This window comes from Salvelinus fontinalis, chromosome 2 (assembly GCF_029448725.1).
Source record: "Salvelinus fontinalis isolate EN_2023a chromosome 2, ASM2944872v1, whole genome shotgun sequence".
Classification (NCBI taxonomy): domain Eukaryota; kingdom Metazoa; phylum Chordata; class Actinopteri; order Salmoniformes; family Salmonidae; genus Salvelinus; species Salvelinus fontinalis.
This window is the reverse complement of record NC_074666.1, coordinates 43,788,210-43,810,288: the sequence shown is the minus strand read 5'-3', so window position 1 is coordinate 43,810,288 and position 22,079 is coordinate 43,788,210. Positions and strand designations below refer to the sequence as shown.

The following is a 22,079-nucleotide window of genomic DNA, read 5'->3' as shown; positions in this document are numbered from 1 at the left end:
GTCCAGAGCTGTCTCTCTGTCCGGAGCTGCCTTTCAGTCCGGAGTTGCCCCTCTATCCTAATCTCCCTCTCTATCTTCATCTATCTCTATAGTCTTATCTATCCCTCTATCTTGATTTATCTCTCTGTCCTGGTGTTATCCTTATTTAATATATTATTAAGAGAATTGTGTGGGGGAAGAAAGAGGGTGGACATTCTTTGTGGGAGGAAGTTAGGATGGATTATGGTGGGGTGGGAACCGCGCCCGGAGCCTAAGCCACCACCGTGGTTAGATGCCCACCCAGACCCTCCCCTAGACTTTGTGCTGGTGCGTCCGGAGTTCGCACCTTGTGGGGGGGGTACTGTCACGTTCCTGACCTATTTATGTTAGTTTTTGTGTGTTAGTTGGTCAGGACGTGAGGTTGGGTGGGCATTCTATGTTATCTGTTTCTATGTTGGTTTTGGTTTGCCTGGTAGGGCTCTTGATTAGAGGCAGGTGGTTTGCGTTTGTCTCTAATTAAGAGTCATATTTAGGTAGGGCATTCACACTGTTTGTTTGTGGGTGGTTGTCTCCTGTGTCCGTGTCAATGTTTGCACCATACGGGACTGTATACGGTTTGTTCATTTCATGTAGTCTGTTCCTGTTAATTTCGTTCTTCACGTTGTATGTAAGTTCGTCGTTCAGGACTGTCTACTTTCGTTTTGTTATTTTGTATCATTTTCAAGTATAGTTCGTTTTGTCTTATTAAATAAATTCATCATGTCATTTCAACGCGCTGCACCTTGGTTCAATCCCTGCTCCTCCTCTTCTGATGAAGAGGAGGAGGATTATCGTTACAGCCTCCTTGCTCGCACACGCTTTCTCAGTTCTCCCACAAATTTTCTATAGGATTGAGGTCAGGGCTTTGTGATGGCCACTCCAATACATTTACTTTGTTGTACTTAAGCCATTTTGCCACAACTTTGAAAGTATGCTGGGGTCATTATCCATTTGGAAGACCCATTTGCGACCAAGCTTTAACTTCCTGACTGATGTCTTGAGATGTTGCTTCAATATATCCACATGATGTTCCTCCCTCATGATGCCATCTATTTTGTGAAGTGCACCAGTCCCTCCTGCAGCAAAGCACACCCACAACATGATGCTGCCACCCCCGTACTTCACGGTTGGGATGGTGTTCTTCGGCTTGCAAGCCACCCCCTTTTTCCTCCAAACATAACGATAGTCATTATGGCCAAACAGTTCTATTTTTGTTTCATCAGACCACAGGATATTTCTCAAAAAAGTATGATCTTTGTCCCCATGTGCAGTTGCAAACCGTAGTCTTGCTTTTTTATGGCGGTTTTGGAGCAGTGGCTTCTTCCTTGCATAGTGGCCTTTCAGGTTATGTCTATATAGGACTCGTTTTACTGTGGATATAGATACTTTTGTATCGGTTTCCTCCAGCATCTTCACAAGGTCCTTTGCTGTTGTTCTGGGATTGATTTGCACTTTTCACACCAAAGTACATTTATCTCTAGGACACAGAATGCGTCTCCATCCTGAGCAGTATGAAGGCTGCGTGGTCCCATGGTGTTTATACTTGCATACTATTGTTTGTACAGATGAACATGGTACCTTCAGGCGTTTGGAAATTCCTCCGAAGGATGAACCAAACTTGTGGAGGTCTACAATTATTTTTCTGAGGTCTTGGCTGATTTCTTTTGATTTCCCTATGATGTTAAGCAAAGAGGCACTGAGTTCGAAGGTAGGCCTTGAAATACATCCACAGGTACACCTCCAACTGACTCAAATGATGTCAATTAGCCAATCAGAAGCTTCTAAAGCCATGACATCCTTTAATTTTCTGGAATTTTCCAAGCTGTTTAAGGGCACAGTCAACTTAGTGTATGTAAACTTCTGACCCACTGGAATTGTGATACAGTGAATTATAAGTGAAATAATCTGTCTGTAAACAATTGTTGGGAAAATTACTTGTATCATGCACAAAGTAGATGTCCTAACCGACTTGCCAAAAATATAGTTTGTTAACAAGAAATTTGTGGAGTGGTTGAAAAACGAGTTTTAATGACTCCAACCAAAGTGTATGTAAACTTCCGACTTCAACTGTATTTCTCCCTCACTAACTTTAAGCGTCAGCTGTCAGAGCAGCTTACACAGCACATCTGTAAATAGCCCATCCAACCAACTACCTAACTCATTACCATATTTGTTTTAGTTTTTTTGCTCTTTTGCACACCAGTGTTTCTACCTGCACATCTATCACTCCAGTGTAAATTTCTCAATTGTAATTACTTCGCCACTAATGGTCTATTTATTGCCTTACCTCCTTACTTAATTTGCACACACGGTATACAGATTTTTCTATTGTGTTATTGACGTTGTCATTGTTTATCCCATGTGTAACTCTGTATAGTTTTTGTCACACTACTTTGCTTTATCTTGACCAGGTCGCAGTTGTAAATGAGAACTTGTTCTCAACTGGCCTACCTGGTTAAATAAAGGTGAAATAAAAATACATTTGAAAAAACTCTTGTGTATTTTCTGCACTATGCAATGATTTGGGGAGCGACCATTTAAGGCTTTTACAACATACAGAAGTGCACTGGTTATCAAGGGGCAAAGTATTGACACATTGTTTTTAATTGAGAGACGAACTTAAAGTTTTCTTTACTGACCATAATTTTCACTTGTCTGACCGCTTGCAAGATGACGAGCTTCTCACACGACTGGCCTATCTGGGTGATACTTTTTGACGCCTGAATGATCTGAATCTAGGATTACAGTGTCTCTCCGCAACTATATTCAATGTGCAGGACAAAATTGAGGCTATGATTATGAAGTTGGAGTTCTTCTCTGTCTGCATTAACAAGGACAACACACAGGTCTTTCCATCATTGTATGATTTTTTGTGTGCAAATGAACTCAAGCTTATGGACAATGTCAAATGTGATATAGCGAAGCACCTGAGTGAGTTGGGTGAGCAATTATGCAGGTACTTTCCCGAAACGGATGACACAAACAACTGGATTCGTTACCCCTTTCATGCCCTGCCTCCAGTCCACTTACTGATATCTGAACAAGAGAGCCTCATCGAAATTGCAACAAGTGGTTCTGTGAAAAATGAATTTAATCAGGAGCCACTGCCAGATTTCTGGATTGGGCTGCGCTCAGAGTATCCTGTCTTGGCAAATCGCGCTGTTAAGACACTGATGCCCTTTGTAACCACGTACCTACAGTATGTGAGAGTGGATTCTCAGCCCTCACTAGCATGAAAACTAAATACGGGCACAGACTGTGTATGGAAAATAATTTAAGACTGAGACTCTCTTCAATACAAGGTTTACTGTGTAAGACGGTTAAATAACCGGTTAAATAAGTAAAATGATTGATTATTATTATATTATTTGTGCCCTGGTCCTATAAGGGCACTTTGTCGCTTCCCACGAGCCTGTTTTTTTACAAAAACTCACACTCATTCTTATGTTTAATAAATGTATTGTATAGTGTGTGTGTGGCAGGCTTACAATGATGGCAAAAAATAACATTTGAGAGTGCGCTGACCCTGGTGCTAGGGGGTATGCAGCTGGAGGTTGAATGTTTGAAGGGGTACGTGACTATAAAAAGTTTGGGAACCACTGCTCTTGAGAAACTCATGCTAGGTTTCTGTCGTTAGAGGTTAGTGTGCAATCACACACACGCAAAGGCACACACACGAAAAGGCACACACACGCAAAGGCACACACACGCAAAGACACACAAACTGAAACACACACACAGACACACACACTCATTGAGGCTGTTTTGGATGCTTTGGCATGACTTGTGTTTACGGCACTGTGGGAATCCAATCTTTAACGAGACAGTCAGTACTGTATAGCCTCACATGCACCGAAGCACAATGCCTTTGCCTCTACACATTCTGTGTTCCAAAGCAAATCGTTTGAGGTAAGTCAACATAAACATCTGCCTAGAATCTATGGGCTATCTGTAGATACACTGAGTATACCAAACATTAGGAACACTTTCCTAATATTGAGTTGCACCTTTTCAGATCGCTGCAGCTGGCGACTGGAACGAGCTGCAAAAAAACCCTCATACTGGATAGTTTTATCTCAATCTCTTCATTCAAAGACTCAATCATGGACACTCTTACTGACAGTTGTGGCTGATTTGCGTGATGTACTGTTGTCTACCTTCTTGCCCTTTGTGCTGTTGTCTGTGCCAAATAATATTTGTACCATGTTTTGTGCTGCTACCATGTTGTTGTCATGTTGTGTTGCTACCATGCTGTGTTGTCATGTGTTGCTGCCTTGCTATGTTGTTGTCTTAGGTCTCTTTTCATGTAGTGTTGTGTTGTCTCTCTTGTCGTGATGTGTGTTTTGTCCTATATGTATTTTTTATTTTTATTTATTTAATCCCAGCCCCCGTCCCCGCAGGAGGCCTTTTGGTAGGCCGTCATTGTAAATAAGATTTTGTTCTTAACGGACTTGCCTAGTTAAATAAAGGTTAAATTAATAAAATAAAAATGTATGCTTTGTACACTCAGTGTATGTGCTGTGACTGAGTGTGTGTGTGTCTGTCCCTGACTTGTGTGTATGAGCACCTTGATATACAACAGATATATTTGTGTATCTGCACTTGCATGTTTATGTGCTATCCTTTGTGTGTACATTCATGTGTCCCTGAACACTTTTTCAATATATTTACGACAGATCTGGGAGTGTGTGTGTGTGTGTGTTTGTGTTCCTCCCACAGACACTCACCACTCTCGACCTCCAGCAGGGCCTTGGTGAGGATGCTCCCGGCCACAGAGATGGCCTGACAGATGTAGTATCCCGAGTCCTCACTGAGGACGTCTGTGATGGTCAGCTCCCCGCTCAGAGACACAGAGTATCGGCCGGACTGGGCAGCTTCCTGGATGGGGAACAGCAGGATCTGGGGAGGCAGGAAATTACACAACACCACATAACAGGTAGGCTGAAACCAGTCAGCACAGGGGGGATAAAACATCACAACACCATGTCACACAACTGGTAGGCTGAAACTGGTCCGCAAAGGTAAAGCATATCATTTTTTACTGTAATTTGCTCAGGTCATTGTAAGAATGAGATATTTGTCTTATGTACAAGCTAACTTCTTTTCACTCTGTCATTTAGGTTAGTATTGTGGAGTAACTAAAAAGTTGTTTATCCATCCTCAGTTTTTTTCCTATCACAGCCATTAAACTCTAACTGTTTTAAAGTCACCGTTGGCCTCATGGTGAAATCCCTGAGCGGTTTCCTTCCTCTCCGGCAACTGAGTTAGGAAGAACGCATGTATCTTTGTAGTGACTGGGTGTATTGATACACCATCTAAAGTGTAATTAATAACTTCACCTTGCTCAAAGGGTTATTCAATGTCTGCTTTTTTATTTTTACTGATCCACAAATAAGTGCCCTTCTTTGCGAGGTATTGGAAAACCTCCCTGGTCTTTGTGGTTGAATCTTTGTTTGAAATTCACTGCTTGACTGAGGGACCTTACAGATAATTGTATGTGTGGGGTACAGAGATGACGTAGTCATTCAAAAATCATGTTAAACATTATTATGGCACACAGAGAGAGTCCATGCAAAGTATTATGTGACAAGCAAATGTTTTATACTGAACTCATTTAGTCTTGCCATAACAAAGAGGTTGAATACTTGTTGACTCAAGACATTTCAGCTTTTCATTTTTTATGATTTTGTAAACATTTCTAAAAACATAATTCCATTTTGACATTATGGGTGTGAAGGCCAGTGACACAAAAACTCTAATTAATCAATTTTAAATGCAGACTGTAACACAACAAAATGTGGAAAAAGTCAAGGGGTGTGAATACTTTCTGAAGGCACTGTATGTGTGTGTGTGTGTGTGTGTGTGTGTTTGTTACATGCATGCAGTGTAAATACACTACAGGTCAAAAGTTTGGACACACGTACTCATTCAAGGGTTTTTCTTTATTTTTACTATTTTCTACATTGTAGAATAGTGGGGGGAAAAGTGTTAAACAACTGAAAATATATTTTATATTCTTCAAAGTAGCCACCTTTTGCACGCGCTTGGCATTCTCTCAACCAGATTCACCCGGAATGCTTTTCCAACAGTCTTGAAGGAGTTCCCACATATGCTGAGCACTTTTTGGCTGCTTTTTCTTCACTCTGCGGACCAACTCATCCCAAACCATCTCCATTGGGTTGAGGTCGGGTGATTGTGGAGGCCAGGTCATCTGATGCAGCACTCCATCACTCTCCTTCTTTGTCAAATAGCCCTTGCACAGCTTGGAGGTGTGTTGGGCAATTGTCCTGTAGAAAAACACATGATAGTCCCACTAAGCACAAACCAGATGGGATGGTGTATCGTTGCAGAATGCTGTGGTAGCCATGCTGGTTAAGTGTGCCTTGAATTCTAAATCACCATCACACCTCCTCCTCCATGCTTCACGGTGGGAACTACACATGCGGAGATCATTCATTTACCTACTCTGTCTCGCACAAAGACACAGAAGTAGGAACCAAAAATCTGAAATTAGGACTCAAAAGACCAAACGACAGATTTCCACCGGTTTAATGTCCATTGCTCATGTTTCTTAACCCAAGTAAGTCTCTTCTTGTTATTGGTGTCCTTTAGTAGTGGTTTATTTGCAGGAATTCGACCACAAAGTCCTGACTCAAGCAGTCTCCTCTGAACAGTTGATGTTGAGATGTGTCTGTTACTTGAACTCTGTGTATTTATTTGGGCTGCAATCTCTGAAGCTGGTAACTCTAATGAACGTATCCTCTGCAGCAGAGGTAACTCTGGGTCTTCCTTTCTTGTGCCGGTCTTCATGAGAGCCAGTTTCAGCATCACTCTTGATGGTTTTTGCGACTGCACGTTAAAATTTCCGGATTGACTGACCTTGACTGACCTGAAATTACACAAATTTACTTTTAAACATGCACACCTATTAATTGAAATGCATTCCAGGTGACTACCTCATGAAGCTAGTTGATAGAATGCCAAGAGTGTGCAAAGCTGTCATTAAGGCAAAGGGTGGCTACTTTGAAGAATCTCAGTGTTTAACACTTTTTTGGTTACTGCATGATTCCATATGTGTTATTTCATAGTTATGATGTCTTCACTTATTCTACAATGTAGAACATTTTAAAAATCAAGAAAACCCTTGAATGCGTAGGTGTGTCCAAACTTTTGACTGGTACTATATGTGTGTTTGGTTTTCGTTGCCTCCGATGTGTATTTCGCGGGGTTCCAGGAGTGCGATGCTCTTTGACTCTGTCCTCGAAGAGGCTTAGAGCTGATCGGTGGAGAGCCCATGGTAAGAGGTCAAGGGTGAAGGTATAATTGTGTGTGATGGAGAGAGGCAGAGAAGGAGTGAGAAAGGGAGGGGTCCACAGTGATGCTTAGAGGGAGGGATAGAGGGAGAAGAGGGTCACAGAGGAATAGAGGGAGGGATATAAAGAGGGAGGAGAGGGGCACAGAGGGATAGAGGGAATAATTTCGCTGCCCAGAGACAGTTAGACCAAAGAGAAGCCCTCAGTTCTGCTCTCCATGGGTCTTGTGCTATTTAGAGCCAGGCAGTTTGGTGTTATCTAACACAGCCCTGGCAGGGCTACAAAGGGGGGCGCTCTATCTCTCCCTCCCTCTTTCCCTCTCTCTCTCTGCACCTCCTATACAGTACTCCCACATACAATCCTTCGCTCTTTCCTTCTGCTTTCATCTACTTTTCCCATTCCCTACCCTCTTTCTCATTGACAACTCTCTGTTTCTACATCTCCCACTCTCTAGCTATACCAACCAACCCCTCACTCCCTCTTTCCACCTTCGCCCTCTTCATCTCTCCATCTCTCCCCCTCATCTGTCCCTAAGAGCGGTGCTACAGGCTCCCATGCACACACTCCCACCAGGCCTTTCAGCATGTTGAGGCTTCGCAGAACCCTCTGGATTCTAACAGTGACACACACACACACATACTCTCTCCGATGCCTAAGGAGCCTATATACTCCTGGTGAGAAAGTGTAATATATCAAGGGGATTGCACATTACACCACAGACACTAGAGTTCACCAGTGTGTGTGTGTGTGTGTGTGTGTGTGTGTGTGTGTGTGTGTGTGTGTGTGTGTGTGTGTGTGTGTGTGTGTGTGTGTGTGTGTGCATACGTTTTTAATCAGACATGACGCCATATATGCCATCTTTTGTGGACCCCAGGAAGAGTATAGCTGCTGAGTTAAAATACTATCCAACAATTCATTCAATGTGTGTGTTTCTCAGTGTGACTTGCCCAGGGACTGCGCTCAACCGAGAGAAAGCAGAGCCTGATAGCAACATTCAACGCTAGCAGAGCCAAGAACATGACAGATAGACTAGATAAGGTTCTCCTTAGGATGACCTTTATTTAACTAGGCAAGTCAGTTAAGAACACATTCTTATTTAGAATGACGGCCTACCCCAGCCAAACCCTAACGACGTTGTGAGCCGCCCTATGGGACTCCCAATTACGGACGGTTGTGATACAACCTGGAATCGAACCAGGTTCGTGTTCGCATGGCAATTTTTAAACCATGTTTTAATGATACCAATGAATTGTGTTTATATTGTACCAGTTTTCATAAGGAGGTTTATATTATGTGGTAACTTTATCCACCATGAACTTTTTACTTATCTGTATCCATGGCAGCCATTTTGTGCCAAAACCATGCTGACTGAACACCAGTTTCCACAGTGGAGTGGTCATATTGGTGTATACAGAACAACTGTGACCTGACCTGATACAATATTCCATGGTGTGTGTCTTACCTGGCTGCCTTCTTTCTGCCAGAACACAGCGGGTGGAGGGTTGCCCTTGGTGCCACAGAGGAAGGTTACGGTGCGACCCTGGGCTGTGATCTGGTCCCGGGGTCGAACAACGATCTGAGGGGGCACTGTAGAGAGAGGGAAGAGTATGTTAGAATATCTAAAAAGATGTGCATGTTTTTATTTCTGCTGGACTGTGTGTTAACTCATTTCTCCATGTCAGGATGTGTGTGCACGTATGTGAGTGACCCTTTCTTAATGTGAGTGTGTGTCAGGTCTGCATGCACTGTGTATGTCCACCAAGCTGTCACCACTGACACTGTGCACGTGTGTAATTCTTAGGGGCCCACCAAAACACTGTGTGAGGATAACACACACACACACACACACACACACACACACACACACACACACACACACACACACACACACACACACACACACACACACACACACACACACACACACACACACACACACACACACAATGAGAACGAAGCATTGACGGAAAACAGAGATGCAATGCGGGTGCTTTGTGTGTGTGGATTTCTAGTACACACATTTTCCAGTACACACTTGACAATTTCTTGAACACACTTGTCTTCATTGAGAAACTCCATGTAGGCAGATGCACCACCACATTTAACATTGATAAAGAGCTTTAAAAAAATGAGTACTGTTCGGTGCAGTGATAGAACTGAGCATCACTTTCATGTCGCTACAGCGACGACATTCGACTTGTGCACGGTTTCTTCAATTACAATTTCTTCACATAATTACATCTGTTTTCATGGGCTCGTGTTTTGCAGCTTCCTCATATTATCGTTGCGATGCTGACCCGAGCACGAGCCACTACAGCTAATAAGACTAGGATCGTTTTTTAAAGCTCTACTTACAAGAATGTGACCCAGTGTCATTTGCAGCTAGTTAGCACTGGCTAGTTGAATTCTCATTGGCCTCTGTGTCCTTGCCAAAAGTATAGGATCATTGGAGCCAACTCTTCTATATGCTAATTGGCTACCATATATAGGCTGCTGGAGGAGCATATAGAGGATCCCACTCTGCCTCTCTATCCAACCCAGTCACGTACATCTTAAACTAGGACACAAATCTGGAAGTTGGGGGGGTCACTTCTTGATCAAGGACCTTGTAAAAATTATGTATTTGAAAGACAATAATAATAAAATGGGAAATAGGGGAGAAAACCCCCCATGATATCCTCACAATCTCTCCTCCATGACACCTATCACACCCACGCACGTACCCAAACACACACACATACAGCAACCTCTTGATTGCTATTGATCACACCACGAGCTATTGGCTCATTTTGCACAGAGGGACTGAATGTGTAATGATGTCATCTTTGCCCTTGAGGTGCCTAATTGATTTCTCATCTCCCTGCCTGATCCCCTCTCTTATTTCCCTTTCACTCTCAATTGGAGATTGAGAGACGAGGGGAGGGATAGGGGGGGATAGAAAGAAAGGTATTGAAGGCCAGGGGGTAGAGAGAAAGGAGAGAGGGGGGGTGAGTGAGTGAGAGCTGGTCCTGGGGCTCTGTTCACAAACAGAAACAGACCCCACAGAGCCCCAGGACAGCAACACAATTAGACCCAACCAAAAGATAATTACTTGGCACATTGGAAAGAATTTACAAAAAAACAGCAAACTAGAATGCAATTTGGCCCTAAACAGAGAGTACACAGTGGCAGAATACCTGACCACTGTGACTGACCCACAATTAAGGAAATCTTTGACTATGTACAGAATCAGTGAGCATAGCCTTGCTATTGAGAAAGGCTGCCGAAGGCAGACCTGGCTCTCAAGAGAAGACAGGCTATGTGCACACTGCCCACAAAATGAGGTGGAAACTGAGCTGCACTTCCTAACCTCCTGTCAAAAGTATGACCATATTAGAGACACATATTTCGCTCAGATTACACAGACCCACAAAGAATTTGAAAAGAAATCCAATTTTGATAAACTCCCATATCTGTTGGGTGAAATACCACAGTGTGCAATCACACCAGCAAGATTTGTGACCTGTTGCCACAAGAAAAGGGCAACCAGTGAAGCACAAACACCACTATATTTATGTTTATTTACTTCCCTTTTCATACTTTAACTATTTGCACATCATTACAACACTGTATATAGACATAATATGTGTATTTTCACTTTGTGAGGTGTGTTTAATTCAGGATGGTTGCTCTATTTCCGAAGTGTGTAAACTCTTAGAAAAAAAGATGCTATCTAGAACCTAAAATGGTTCTTCGGCTGTCTCCATGGAGAACCCTTTGAAGAACACTTTTTGATTCCAGGTAGAACCCTTTTGCTTGTTCTAATATAGTTCTACCTGGACCCAAAAGGGTTCTGCTATGGGGACAGCCGAAGAACCCTTTAATAACCTTTTTTTCTAAGTGTACTACAAGCTTTCATCCTCCTCGATCGACCCCTTCTCCCTGCCACCCTCGCTCTTCGCACAGTGGGACATAAATCACTCGCAAAATAGACCCAGGGCAGAGGTCGCGGAGGGTCGTGTCCAGGGGTCAAACGAGACTCCACATGCCAACGCTAAAGGTCAACAAGGTCAAACCTGACATCCCCTGCTGTCTGTCATTTGGGCGTTGGGCTGTGGGGCAGAAGAACGGCTAGCTAGCGAACAAAAGTAAACACCAGCAAAAGGCATAATCTATGTTTCACCATATTCTGTCTCAGTAGCTATATCCGAGGCATGCACTATTATTGATTCAATCCCATTCTCACGGCTGACGCAAGCGCTGAAATAGTGCAGAAACGCAGCGTAATACCCACATCTTATGTAACCTCACCGTAGGCTTGTGCACACACAGACAGAGACACGTACAACAAAAATGCACTATCAATACACGCAAAGCCAACGTACAGTGCCTTCAGAAAGCATTCACAACCCTTGACTTTTTCCATAATTTGTTGTGTTATACAGTCTGAATTTAAAATTGATTAAATAGAGATAGTTTGTTACTGGTCTACACTCTAAAAACAAATGTGCTATCTAGAACCTAAAAGGGTTCTTCGGCTGTCCCCATAGGAGAACCCTTTGAAGAACCCTTTTTGGTTCCAGGTAGAACCCTTTCCACAGAGGGTTCTACATGGAACCCAAAATAATTTCACCTGGAACCAAAAATGGTTCTCCTATGGGGACAGCCAAAGAACCCTTTAGAAACCCTTTTACGAAGTGTACACACAATACCCCATAATGTCAAAGTGGAATTATGCTTTCGAAATTGAAACAAATTAATAAAAAATGTAACGCGGAAATGTTGAGTCAATAGGTATTTAACCCCTTTGTTGTGGCAAACCTAAATGAGTTCAGGAGTAAAAATGTGCTTCAAGTCACATAATAAGGTGCATATATGTACCCAACACATACAATTATCTGTAAGGGCCCTCAATCGAGCAGTACATTTGAAACACAGATTCAACCACAAAGACAAGGGAGGTTTTCCTATGCCTTGCAAAGGCCCCCTATTGATAAAAGCATACATTGAAATAAAAGCAGACATTGAATATCCCTTTGAGCATGTTGACGTCATTAAATACATCCAGTCACAACAAAGATAAAGGCGTCCTTCCTAAATTAGTTACCGGAGACAAAGGATCCGGGAACTCAAGGATTCGCTCACTATGAGGCCAACAGTGATTTTAAAACAGTTAGAGTTGAATGGCTGTGATTGAAAACTGACAATGGATCAACAACATTGTAGTTACTCCACAACACTAACCTAATTGACAGAGTAAAAAGAAGGAAGCCTGTACAGAAGGATGCCAAAACATGCATCCAAGGTACTAAAGTAATACTGTAAAAAATGTGGCAAAGAAATTAACATTTTGTCCTGAATACAAAGTGTTATATTTGTGGTAAATCCAATACAACACATTACTGAATACCACTCTCTTTCAAACATAGTGGTGGCTGCATCATGTTATGTGTATGCTTGTTATCGTTAAGGACTAGGGAGTTTTTCAGGGTAAAAAATAACGTGAATGGAGGTAGGCACAGGCAAAATCCTAGAACAAAACATGGTTCCACCAGACACTGGGAGATGTATTCACCTTTCAGCAGGACAATAACCAAAAAACACAAGGCCAAATCTTCTCTGGAGTTGTTTACCAAGAAGACAGTGAATGTTTCTGAGTGGCCGAGATGCAAATTTTCTCTTAGATCGTCTTGAACATCTATGGCACGACCTGAAAATGGTTGTGCACTGTAGCAACCAATATGACAGAGCTTGAACATTTTGAAAAGAATAATGGGCAAATGTTCAGGAAACCAGGTGTGGAAAGCTCTTAGAGACTTACCCAGAAAGACTCACAGATATAATCCCTGCCAAAGCTGCTCCTACAAAGCATTGACTCAGGGTTGTGAATACTTAGGTTATTTAGATATTACTGTATTTCATTTTCAATAAATGTGAATTTTTTTCAAAAACATGTTTTCACTTTGTCATTATAGGGTATTATGTGTAGATGGGTGAGCGAAAACATATTTTTTTTTATCCATTTTGAATTCAGGCTGTGACTATCATTAAATGTGAAGACTTATTTTATCAAATCAATTCTCTAGGTTTAATTATTACGTGATTAAACTAACCATGTAAACATGAATTAACTAGGAAGTCAGGGCACCACGGAAAGTGTTGCGATTACAAAGTAAAACATTTCCAAATATAACTCTTCAGATATTTGAATATCTGGTCAATTAGTCTTCTATTAATGAATTATTAATTTTTACCTCATTAGTCTCATTCCAAACGTCATAAAATTATTGGTTATCTGCACAAACCCTAGTTTACATAATGAATCAGCAATTTGGCTTAATTATTGGCTTTATTGGCTACAAATTGGCTTATTGGCTACAAATTGGCTTAATTATTTATTTACTAAATAAGCACAGAAATACATAACAAACAAACAGTAGATATTGGTTACTAAAAACAATAGAAAAGTCCCTAGTGGGCTAAGCCGATATGACGGCTTGGTAGACAAAGGAAAGGGGTGGGGACCGAGAAAGAGCGGGAAAGACAAAATGGATTCACTACACACAGTGGATAATTCTAATCATAGAAATGCTAATCCTTTGCACACGGCCGCTCATTCTGAAAGAAACTGAAATGTACATATTTACGCCTGTATGTCGTTGTTGTCTCTCCATTGAAAACACTCAATCATCCTGTATGGTTCATCAGTGTCTCTGGTTAACTTTCCCAGAAGTCATGTCTTTCGTGGTTGTAGGTGGTTAGAATGGATACTTCAGAGTACCATTTGGAAATGTTCTCAGAATAGATGCTTCGGCGGCTGTCGGTATTCTAATTCTAGGTTTACGTAGTTTCTAGCTGCAAACTAGTCATTTGTGTCGTCTAGAATTTGCTCCTTCTTCTGTAGTGAACGATAGTCTCAGAGTTTAACCATTTCCAGCCATGTAGCCAAAACAACAGCTGTATGGTTTCTGTGGCCTATAGAATTGTAGCCATTCCAACGTGGGGACTCTGTCCCAGCGTCCTCTGACTTCTTAATTATTCGAGACGTCCGGCTTACCGTGGGTCTCTTTGGCGTTAAATGTACATTTCGTCACGGGTGGTTTTATACTCTGGAGTAGAAAAGGGCGGTTCCATGACGCCAACGTAATGTCTATGCTCACGTGTGCGTGGCCATTGATTTGGTTAACTTGATATGAAAACCCATACTCTCATTTAGAAGGTTAACATCACATTACATCTTTTCACAAATAGTTTAATGTTTAATCACATACGTTTCACAATATTTAGATGTAAACATGACAGCTGGGAAACGTACACTTTAAGAGATACAGTTATGTGTGTTTCCTGTCCTTCATGAGATCACCAAATGAAACACACTCAACATGACTGTCCCTTAAGTGTCCATGGACCATTCCCATATTCTAAAAAAGAGGCCAAACAATACGACCAACAACATTGGACACTTTATGGAACACAAAGCCTTCACCATCTCATCCTGGAATATCCAAGGCCTGAGGTCATTTGCCTTTGGCCTAAAGAGCAGGAACCTGGACTTCAGCAAAGAAATCGGAAATACAGACATTGTCATCCTACAAGAAACATGGTATAGAGGAGAAGGACCCACTGGTTGCCCTCTAGGTTACAGTGACCTGGTAGTCCCATCCACCAAACTACCAGGTGTGAAACAGGGAAGGGACTCAGGGGGTATGCTAATTTGGTATAGAGCAAACCTAACTCACTCCATTCAATTAATCAAAACAGGAACATTTTACATTTGGCTAGAAATTCAAAAGGAAATTATCTTAACTTCTTGACGCTAGGAGGCAGAATTTTTATGTTTGGAAAAATAACGTTCCCAATATAAACGGCCTATTTCTCAGGCCCAGATGCTAGAATATGCATATAATTGACAGATTAGAATAGAAAACACTCTAAAGTTTCCAAAACTGTCAAAATATTGTCTGTGAGTGTAATAGAACTGATTTTGCAGGCGAAAACCTGAGGAAATCCAACCCGGAAGTGCCTCTTATTTTGAAAAATCCCTGTTCCATTGCCTGCCTATCCTCCATTTAAAGGAATATTAACCAGATTCCTTTTCCAATGGGTTCCACAGGTTGTGAACAGGCTTTAGACATAGTTTCAAGCTTTTATTCTGAAAAATTTGCGAGATTTATCAAATCGCGTCAGTGGATAGTCAGATGTCCTTTGATTAGTTCTTGCGCGCGAAAGTGGTAGCTCAACATTTTCTTTTTCTATTGTATTGAATAGTTTAAATATTTGAAATATTATCGATTATTTATGTTAAAAACAACCTGAGGATTGATTATAAAAACGTTTGACATGTTTCTACAAACTTTACGGATACTATTTGGAATTTTCGTCTGCCCTTCATGACCTGCCTGAGCCTGTGGATTTTTTAACATAACGAGCCAAACAAATGGATTTATCAAATCGCGTCAGTGGATAGTCAGATGTCCTTTGATTAGTTCTTGCGCGCGAAAGTGGTAGCTCAACATTTTCTTTTTCTATTGTATTGAATAGTTTAAATATTTGAAATATTATCGATTATTTATGTTAAAAACAACCTGAGGATTGATTATAAAAACGTTTGACATGTTTCTACAAACTTTACGGATACTATTTGGAACACAGAGCCTGTGGATTTTTGAACATAACGCGCCAAACAAATGGAGGTTTTTTGATATAAAAATAATCTTTATCGAACAAAAGGAACATTTATTGTGTAACTGGGAGTCTCGTGAGTGCAAACATCCGAAGATCATCAAAGGTAAGCAATTCATTTGATTGCTTTTCTGACTTTCGTGACCAATCGACATTGCTGCTAGGTGTTTGTAATGTTTTGTCTAGTGATCGATAAACTCACACAAACGCATGGATTGCTTTCGCTGTAAAGCATATTTTCAAAATCTGACACGACAGGTGGATTAACAACAAGCTAAGCTGTGTTTTGCTATTATGCACTTGTGATTTCATGAAATTAAATATTTTATGTAATTTGTTTTGAATTTGGCGCTCTGCAATTCAGCGGTTGTTGATGAAAATGATCCCGCTAAAGGGATCCGTGCGTCAAGAGGTTTTAACAGAGAAAAATGTCCTCCTGTGTGCTACAGGAGACAACTTCTCTATCCTGAAGACAGCTTCTCTATCCTGGAGGGGGAAATCAATCATTTCCAGGCCCAGAGACATGTACTAGTCTGTGGCAACCTAAACCGGACTAGAACCTGACACCCTCAGCACACAGGGGGACAAACACCTGCCTGGAGGTGACAGCATTCCCTCCCCCATATGCCCCCCTAGGCCCAACTATGACAACATAACCAACAAAAATGGGCCACAACTCCTGCAGCTCTGTTGCACGCTGGGTATGTTTATAGTCAATGGTATGCTTTGAGGGGACTCCTATGGTAGGTACACCTATAGCTCATCTCTTGGCAGTAGTACTGTAGACTACTTTATCACTGACCTCAACCCAGAGCCTCTCAGAGCGTTCACAGTCAGCCCACTGACACCCCTATCAGATCACAGCAAAATCACAGTCTACTTGAACAGAGCAATACGCAATCATTAGGCATCAAAGCCAAAGGAACTGAGTAATATTAAGAAATGCTATAGTTGTAAGGAATGTAGTGTGGAAACCTACCAAAAAACAATTAGGCAACAGCAAATTCAATCCCTTTTAGACAACTTCCTGGACAAAACGTTCCACTGTAATAGTGAAGGTGTAAACTTGGCAGTATAAAATCTTAACATTATATTTGACCTATCAGCTTCCCTATCAAATCAAAAAATGTCAAACAGAAAACCGAAGAAAATGAACAACAATGACAAATGGTTTGATGAAGAATGCAAAAACCTAAGAAAGAAATTGAGAAACCTGTCCAACCAAAAACATAGAGACCCAGAAAACCTGAGTCTACTCGTCACTAAAACAATACAGAAATACACTACGGAAAAAGAAAGAACAGCACATCAGAAATCATCTCAATGTAACTAAAGAATCCATAGACTCTAACCACTTCTGGGAAAATTGGAAAACACTAAACAACACAAAGAATTATCTTTACAAAATGGAGATGTATGGGTAAACCACTTCTCCAATCTTTTTGGCTCTATAACAAAGAAAAAACAGCAAAAACATATACATGATCAAATACAAATCTTAGAATCAAATATTAAAGACTACCAGAACCCACTGGATTCTCCAATTACCTTGAATGAACTACAGGACAAAATAAAAACCCTCCAACCCAAAAAGGCCTGTGGTGTTGATGGTATCCTCAATGAAATGATAAAATATACAGACAAACAAATTCCAATTGGTTATACTAACACTCTAACATCCTCCTTAGCTCTGGCATCTTCCCCAATATTTGGAACCACGGACTGATCACCCAAATCCACAAAAGTGGAAACAAATTTGACCCCAATAATTACCGTGGGATATGCATCAACAGCAACCTTGGGAAAATCCTCAGCATTTTCATTAACAGCAGACTCGTACATTTCCTCAGTGAAAACAATGTACTGAGCAAATGTCAAATTTGTTTTTTACCAAATTATCGTACATCAGACCACGTATTCACCCAGCACACCCTAATTGACAAACAAACAAACCAAAACAAAGGCAAAGTCTTATCATGCTTTGTTGATTTAAAAAAAAGCCTGAGACTCAATTTGGCATGAGGGTCTGCAATACCAATTGATGGAAAGTGGTGTTGTGGCAAAAACATACGACATTATAAAATCCATGTACACAAACAACAAGTGCGTGGTTTAAAATTGGCAAAAAAACACATTTCTTCCGACAGGGCAGTGGGGTGAGAAGGGATGCAGATTAAAATCCACCCTCTTCAACATATATATCAAAGAATTGGTGAGGGCACTAGAACAGTCTGCAGCACCCGGCCTCACCCTAGTAGAATCTGAAGTCAAATGTCTACTGTTGCTGATGATCTGGTGCTTCTGTCACCAACCAAGGAGGGCCTAGATCTTCTGCACAGATTCTGCCAGACCTGGGCCCTGACAGTAAATCTCAGTAAGACCAAAATAATTGTGTTCCAAAAAAGGTCCAGTTGCCAGGACTACAAATACAAATTCCATCTAGACACCGTTGCCCTAGAGCACATAAAAAACTATACATACCTTGGCCTTATCATCAGCGCCACAGGTAACTTCCACAAAGCTGTGAACAATCTGAGAGACAAGGCAAGAAGGGCATTCTATGCCATCAAAAGGAACATAAAAATTGACATACCAATTAGGATCTGGCAAAAAAAATACTTGGATCAGTTATAGAATCCATTGCCCTTTATGGTTGTGAGGTCTGGGGTCCGCCAACCAACCAAGAATTCACTAACTGGAACAAACACCAAATTGAGATCCGCATGCAGAATTCTGCAAAAATATCCTCTGTGTACATAACGTAAAACACCAAAGAATGCATGCAGAGAAGAATTAGGCCGATACCCGCTAATTATCCAAATTTAGAAAAGAGCCTTTAAATTCTACAACCACCTAAAAGGAAGCGATTCCCAAACCTTCCATAACAATGCCATCCCCTACAGAGCGATGAACCTGGAGAAGAGTCCCTTAAGCAAGCTGGTCCTGTGGCTCTGTTCACAAACACAAACAGACCCCACAGAGCCCCAGGACAGCAATACAATTAGACCCAACCAAATCATGAGAAAACAAAAAGATTATTATTACACATTGGAAAGAATTAACAAAAAAAACAGAGCAAACTACAATGCTATTTGGCCCTAAACAGAGAGTACACAGTTGCAGAATACCTGACCACGGTGACTGACCCAAACGTAAGGAAAGCTTTGACTATGTACAGACTCAGTGTCACGCCCTGGCCTTAGTATTCTTTGTTTTCTTTATTATTTTAGTTAGGTCAGGGTGTGACATGGGGAATGTTTGTGTTTTATCGGTTTTGGGTGGTTATATGGTAAAGGGGGTGTTGGGTGTAGTGTATGGGTTTGTGTTGAGTGTATGTGTCTAGCTGTGTCTATGTTGGTGTAGTTGTCTAGGAGAGTCTATGGTTGCCTGAATGGGTTCCCAATTAGAGACAGCTGATTTCTGTTGTCTCTGATTGGGAGCCATATTTAAGGTAACCATAGGCTTTCGTTTGATGTGGGTAATTGTCTATGTTATACGTTTGTAGCCTGTATGTGCACTACGTTCATAGCTTCACGGTCGTTTGTTTGTTTTGTTAGTTTTGTAATAGTGTTTTGTTTTCGGTTCTCCTTCTTCATAATAAAAAGGAAGATGGCTTATTTTCCTAATGCTGCGTTTTGGTCCGTCAATCCTCCACACGATCGTGACACTCAGTGAGCATAGCCTTGCTATTGACAAAGGCCGCCATAGGCAGACCTGGCTCTCAAGAGAAGACAGGCTATGTGCACACTGCCCACAAAAAGAGGTGGAAACTGAGCTGCACTTCCTAACCTCCTACCAAATGTATGACCATATTAGAGACACATATTTCCCTCAGACCCACAAAGAATTTGAAAACAAATCCAATTTTGATAAACTCCCATATCTACTGGGTGAAATACCACAGTGTGTCATCACAGCAGCAAGATTTGTGACCTGTTGCCACAAGAAAAGGGAAACCAGTGAAGAACAAACACCATTGTAAATATAACCCACATTTCTGTTTAGTTATTTTACCTTTTGTACTTCAACCATTTTTTAAATGTAGCCTTTATTTAACTAGACAAGCCAGTTAAGAACAAATTCTTATTTACGATGGCAGTCTAGGAACAGTGGGTTCACTGCCTTGTTCAGGGGCAGGACGACAGATTTTTACCTTGTCAGCTCAGGGATTCGATCTAGCAACCTTTTGGTTACTGGCCCAACGCTGTAACCACTAGGCTACCTACCGCCCCATTTGCACAATGTTACAACACTGTATATATACACATAATATGACATTTGTAATGTCTTTATTACCTTGGAACTTCTGTGAGTGTAATGTTTACTGTTCATTTTATTGTTTATTTCACTTTGTATTTTATCTACTTCACTAGCTTTGGCAATGTTAGCATATGTTTCCCCATGCCAATAAAGCCCCTTGAATTGAATTGGGGGCTATGATCCTCCCCCAAGGGCACGTCATGACAGGCTGTAACACAACCAATGTGGAAATAGTCAAGGGGTATGAATACTTTCTGACGGCACTGTACTTTGATGATATACCGACAATAACAACAAAACAAGCCCTGTTTCCACCACTCCACACTAGACAAGGGGCTTGATTACGACAACGTGACCAGGCGCAAATCCATCTACTTCTATCTTAGAATGATTGGTGGGATTTTCAACTAGGACTTTTCCCCCTCCGAAGCTCCATCTCGAGAATAACAATGGCGATGCTTGATTTGAGGAGGCACACTCTCTTGCACATCGCCTATGGCTACAATAAATAATTAGCCATAATGGGCACAGCACTACACTGCTGAGCTTCAGAGGCAGGGAAAACAGAGAAGCATGAAAGTTCTCACTTGGGATAGCACATTGTGGGAACACACTGTAATGGATATAAAATATACATAACACCAAAATTGAGCGAACGTATCAGACGTGTCACAGGGAAGAACTGAGAAATGGCATCTGCCTACTACACGTTTTGGAAACTTAGTTCTATATTTAAAGCCACAATCCTGAATTTGTTTATCAGTCAAAGGTCATTTGGTTTGGTTTTAAGCTGAGGGATGGGGCTGGAGAAATGTTGGATGGCTCAAAATGGAGTCTTGCATTTATCCACCATGAAATAAAGACAATTGCTTTGAATTTCAAAAAGGGGAGTCCATTGACTTATGTTAAGTGCCTATTGCAACCAAGTACACACATAACTGAGAAAACATGAATAAGAGAGAGTCTATTTTAACCTGTGGGAGTTCAGGACTCTTTCTTTATGATAAGATAAATGAGGGAGGTATGTTAGGAAGGAGAGTGGTGGTCAGAGAGGTAAAGCAGCTGTGAGATGGTGTGTGTGTGTGTGCGTGCATGTGTGTGCGTGCATGTGTGTGCGTGCGTGCGTGCGTGCGTGTGTGTGTGTGTGCGTGTGCGTGTGTGTGCATGAGTTAGTGATTGTGTACATTTGCCTGTGTGTGTGTGTGTGTGTGTTTGTGTGTATAGCACTTTTCAACTGATTCCTCAGCCCCCCACATACTGTGCTTATGCTAGGCCAGATCAGAGTGCAGTTAGTTTCAGTGCTGAAGTTGAATGGAACACAGTAACTCACAGCAGGCCTCTATATCAAACAGCGGCAGACAAAGTGGTTACAACAGACGATCTAAAACAATGCACTAAGAGAAACGGGGCTCACAGTACGTGTGCGCGGGTGTGTGTGCGTGGATAGGCCCTCAAATCCTCTAAAAGTTATACAGCTGTACCATTGAGAGCTTCTTGACTGGCTGTATCATTGCTTGGAATGGCAATAGCACCTCCCTTGATTGCGTTGCGCTACAGCTAACAATAGCTAACAAAATGGCTACACAGACAGAGTTGATCTTATCTTATTTGTATTTTTGCACGCAATGTATTGAGATAAGCATCAATAGGTTGACACTTGTCTTTTACTATTGACTGCAAATGTATTGACATAATCATCAACCCCGTGACACCTATATGTTTCCATAGGATGCAATGTATTGACATAAGTGTCAATTGGTTGACACTTATCTTTCCCCATTGACTGTGATGTATTGACTTAAGTGTCAACCTTGTGACACTCATCTT

The 22,079-nt window shown here is 41.4% G+C and overlaps 1 protein-coding gene across 3 annotated transcripts in view; it reads right to left on the bottom strand.

Annotated features, from left to right (window-relative positions):
• Positions 1-22,079, bottom strand: part of LOC129819426 (roundabout homolog 3-like) — a 306,994-nt gene that overhangs the window by 38,182 nt on the left and 246,733 nt on the right. For all 3 annotated transcript variants that reach the window (XM_055875763.1, XM_055875764.1, XM_055875768.1), the window contains exons 7-8: positions 8,794-8,918; positions 4,746-4,917 (exon numbers count right to left, since the gene is read on the bottom strand). In XM_055875763.1, the coding sequence (XP_055731738.1) occupies positions 4,746-4,917; positions 8,794-8,918 (297 nt within the window). The remainder of the gene's footprint in view (positions 1-4,745; positions 4,918-8,793; positions 8,919-22,079) is intronic.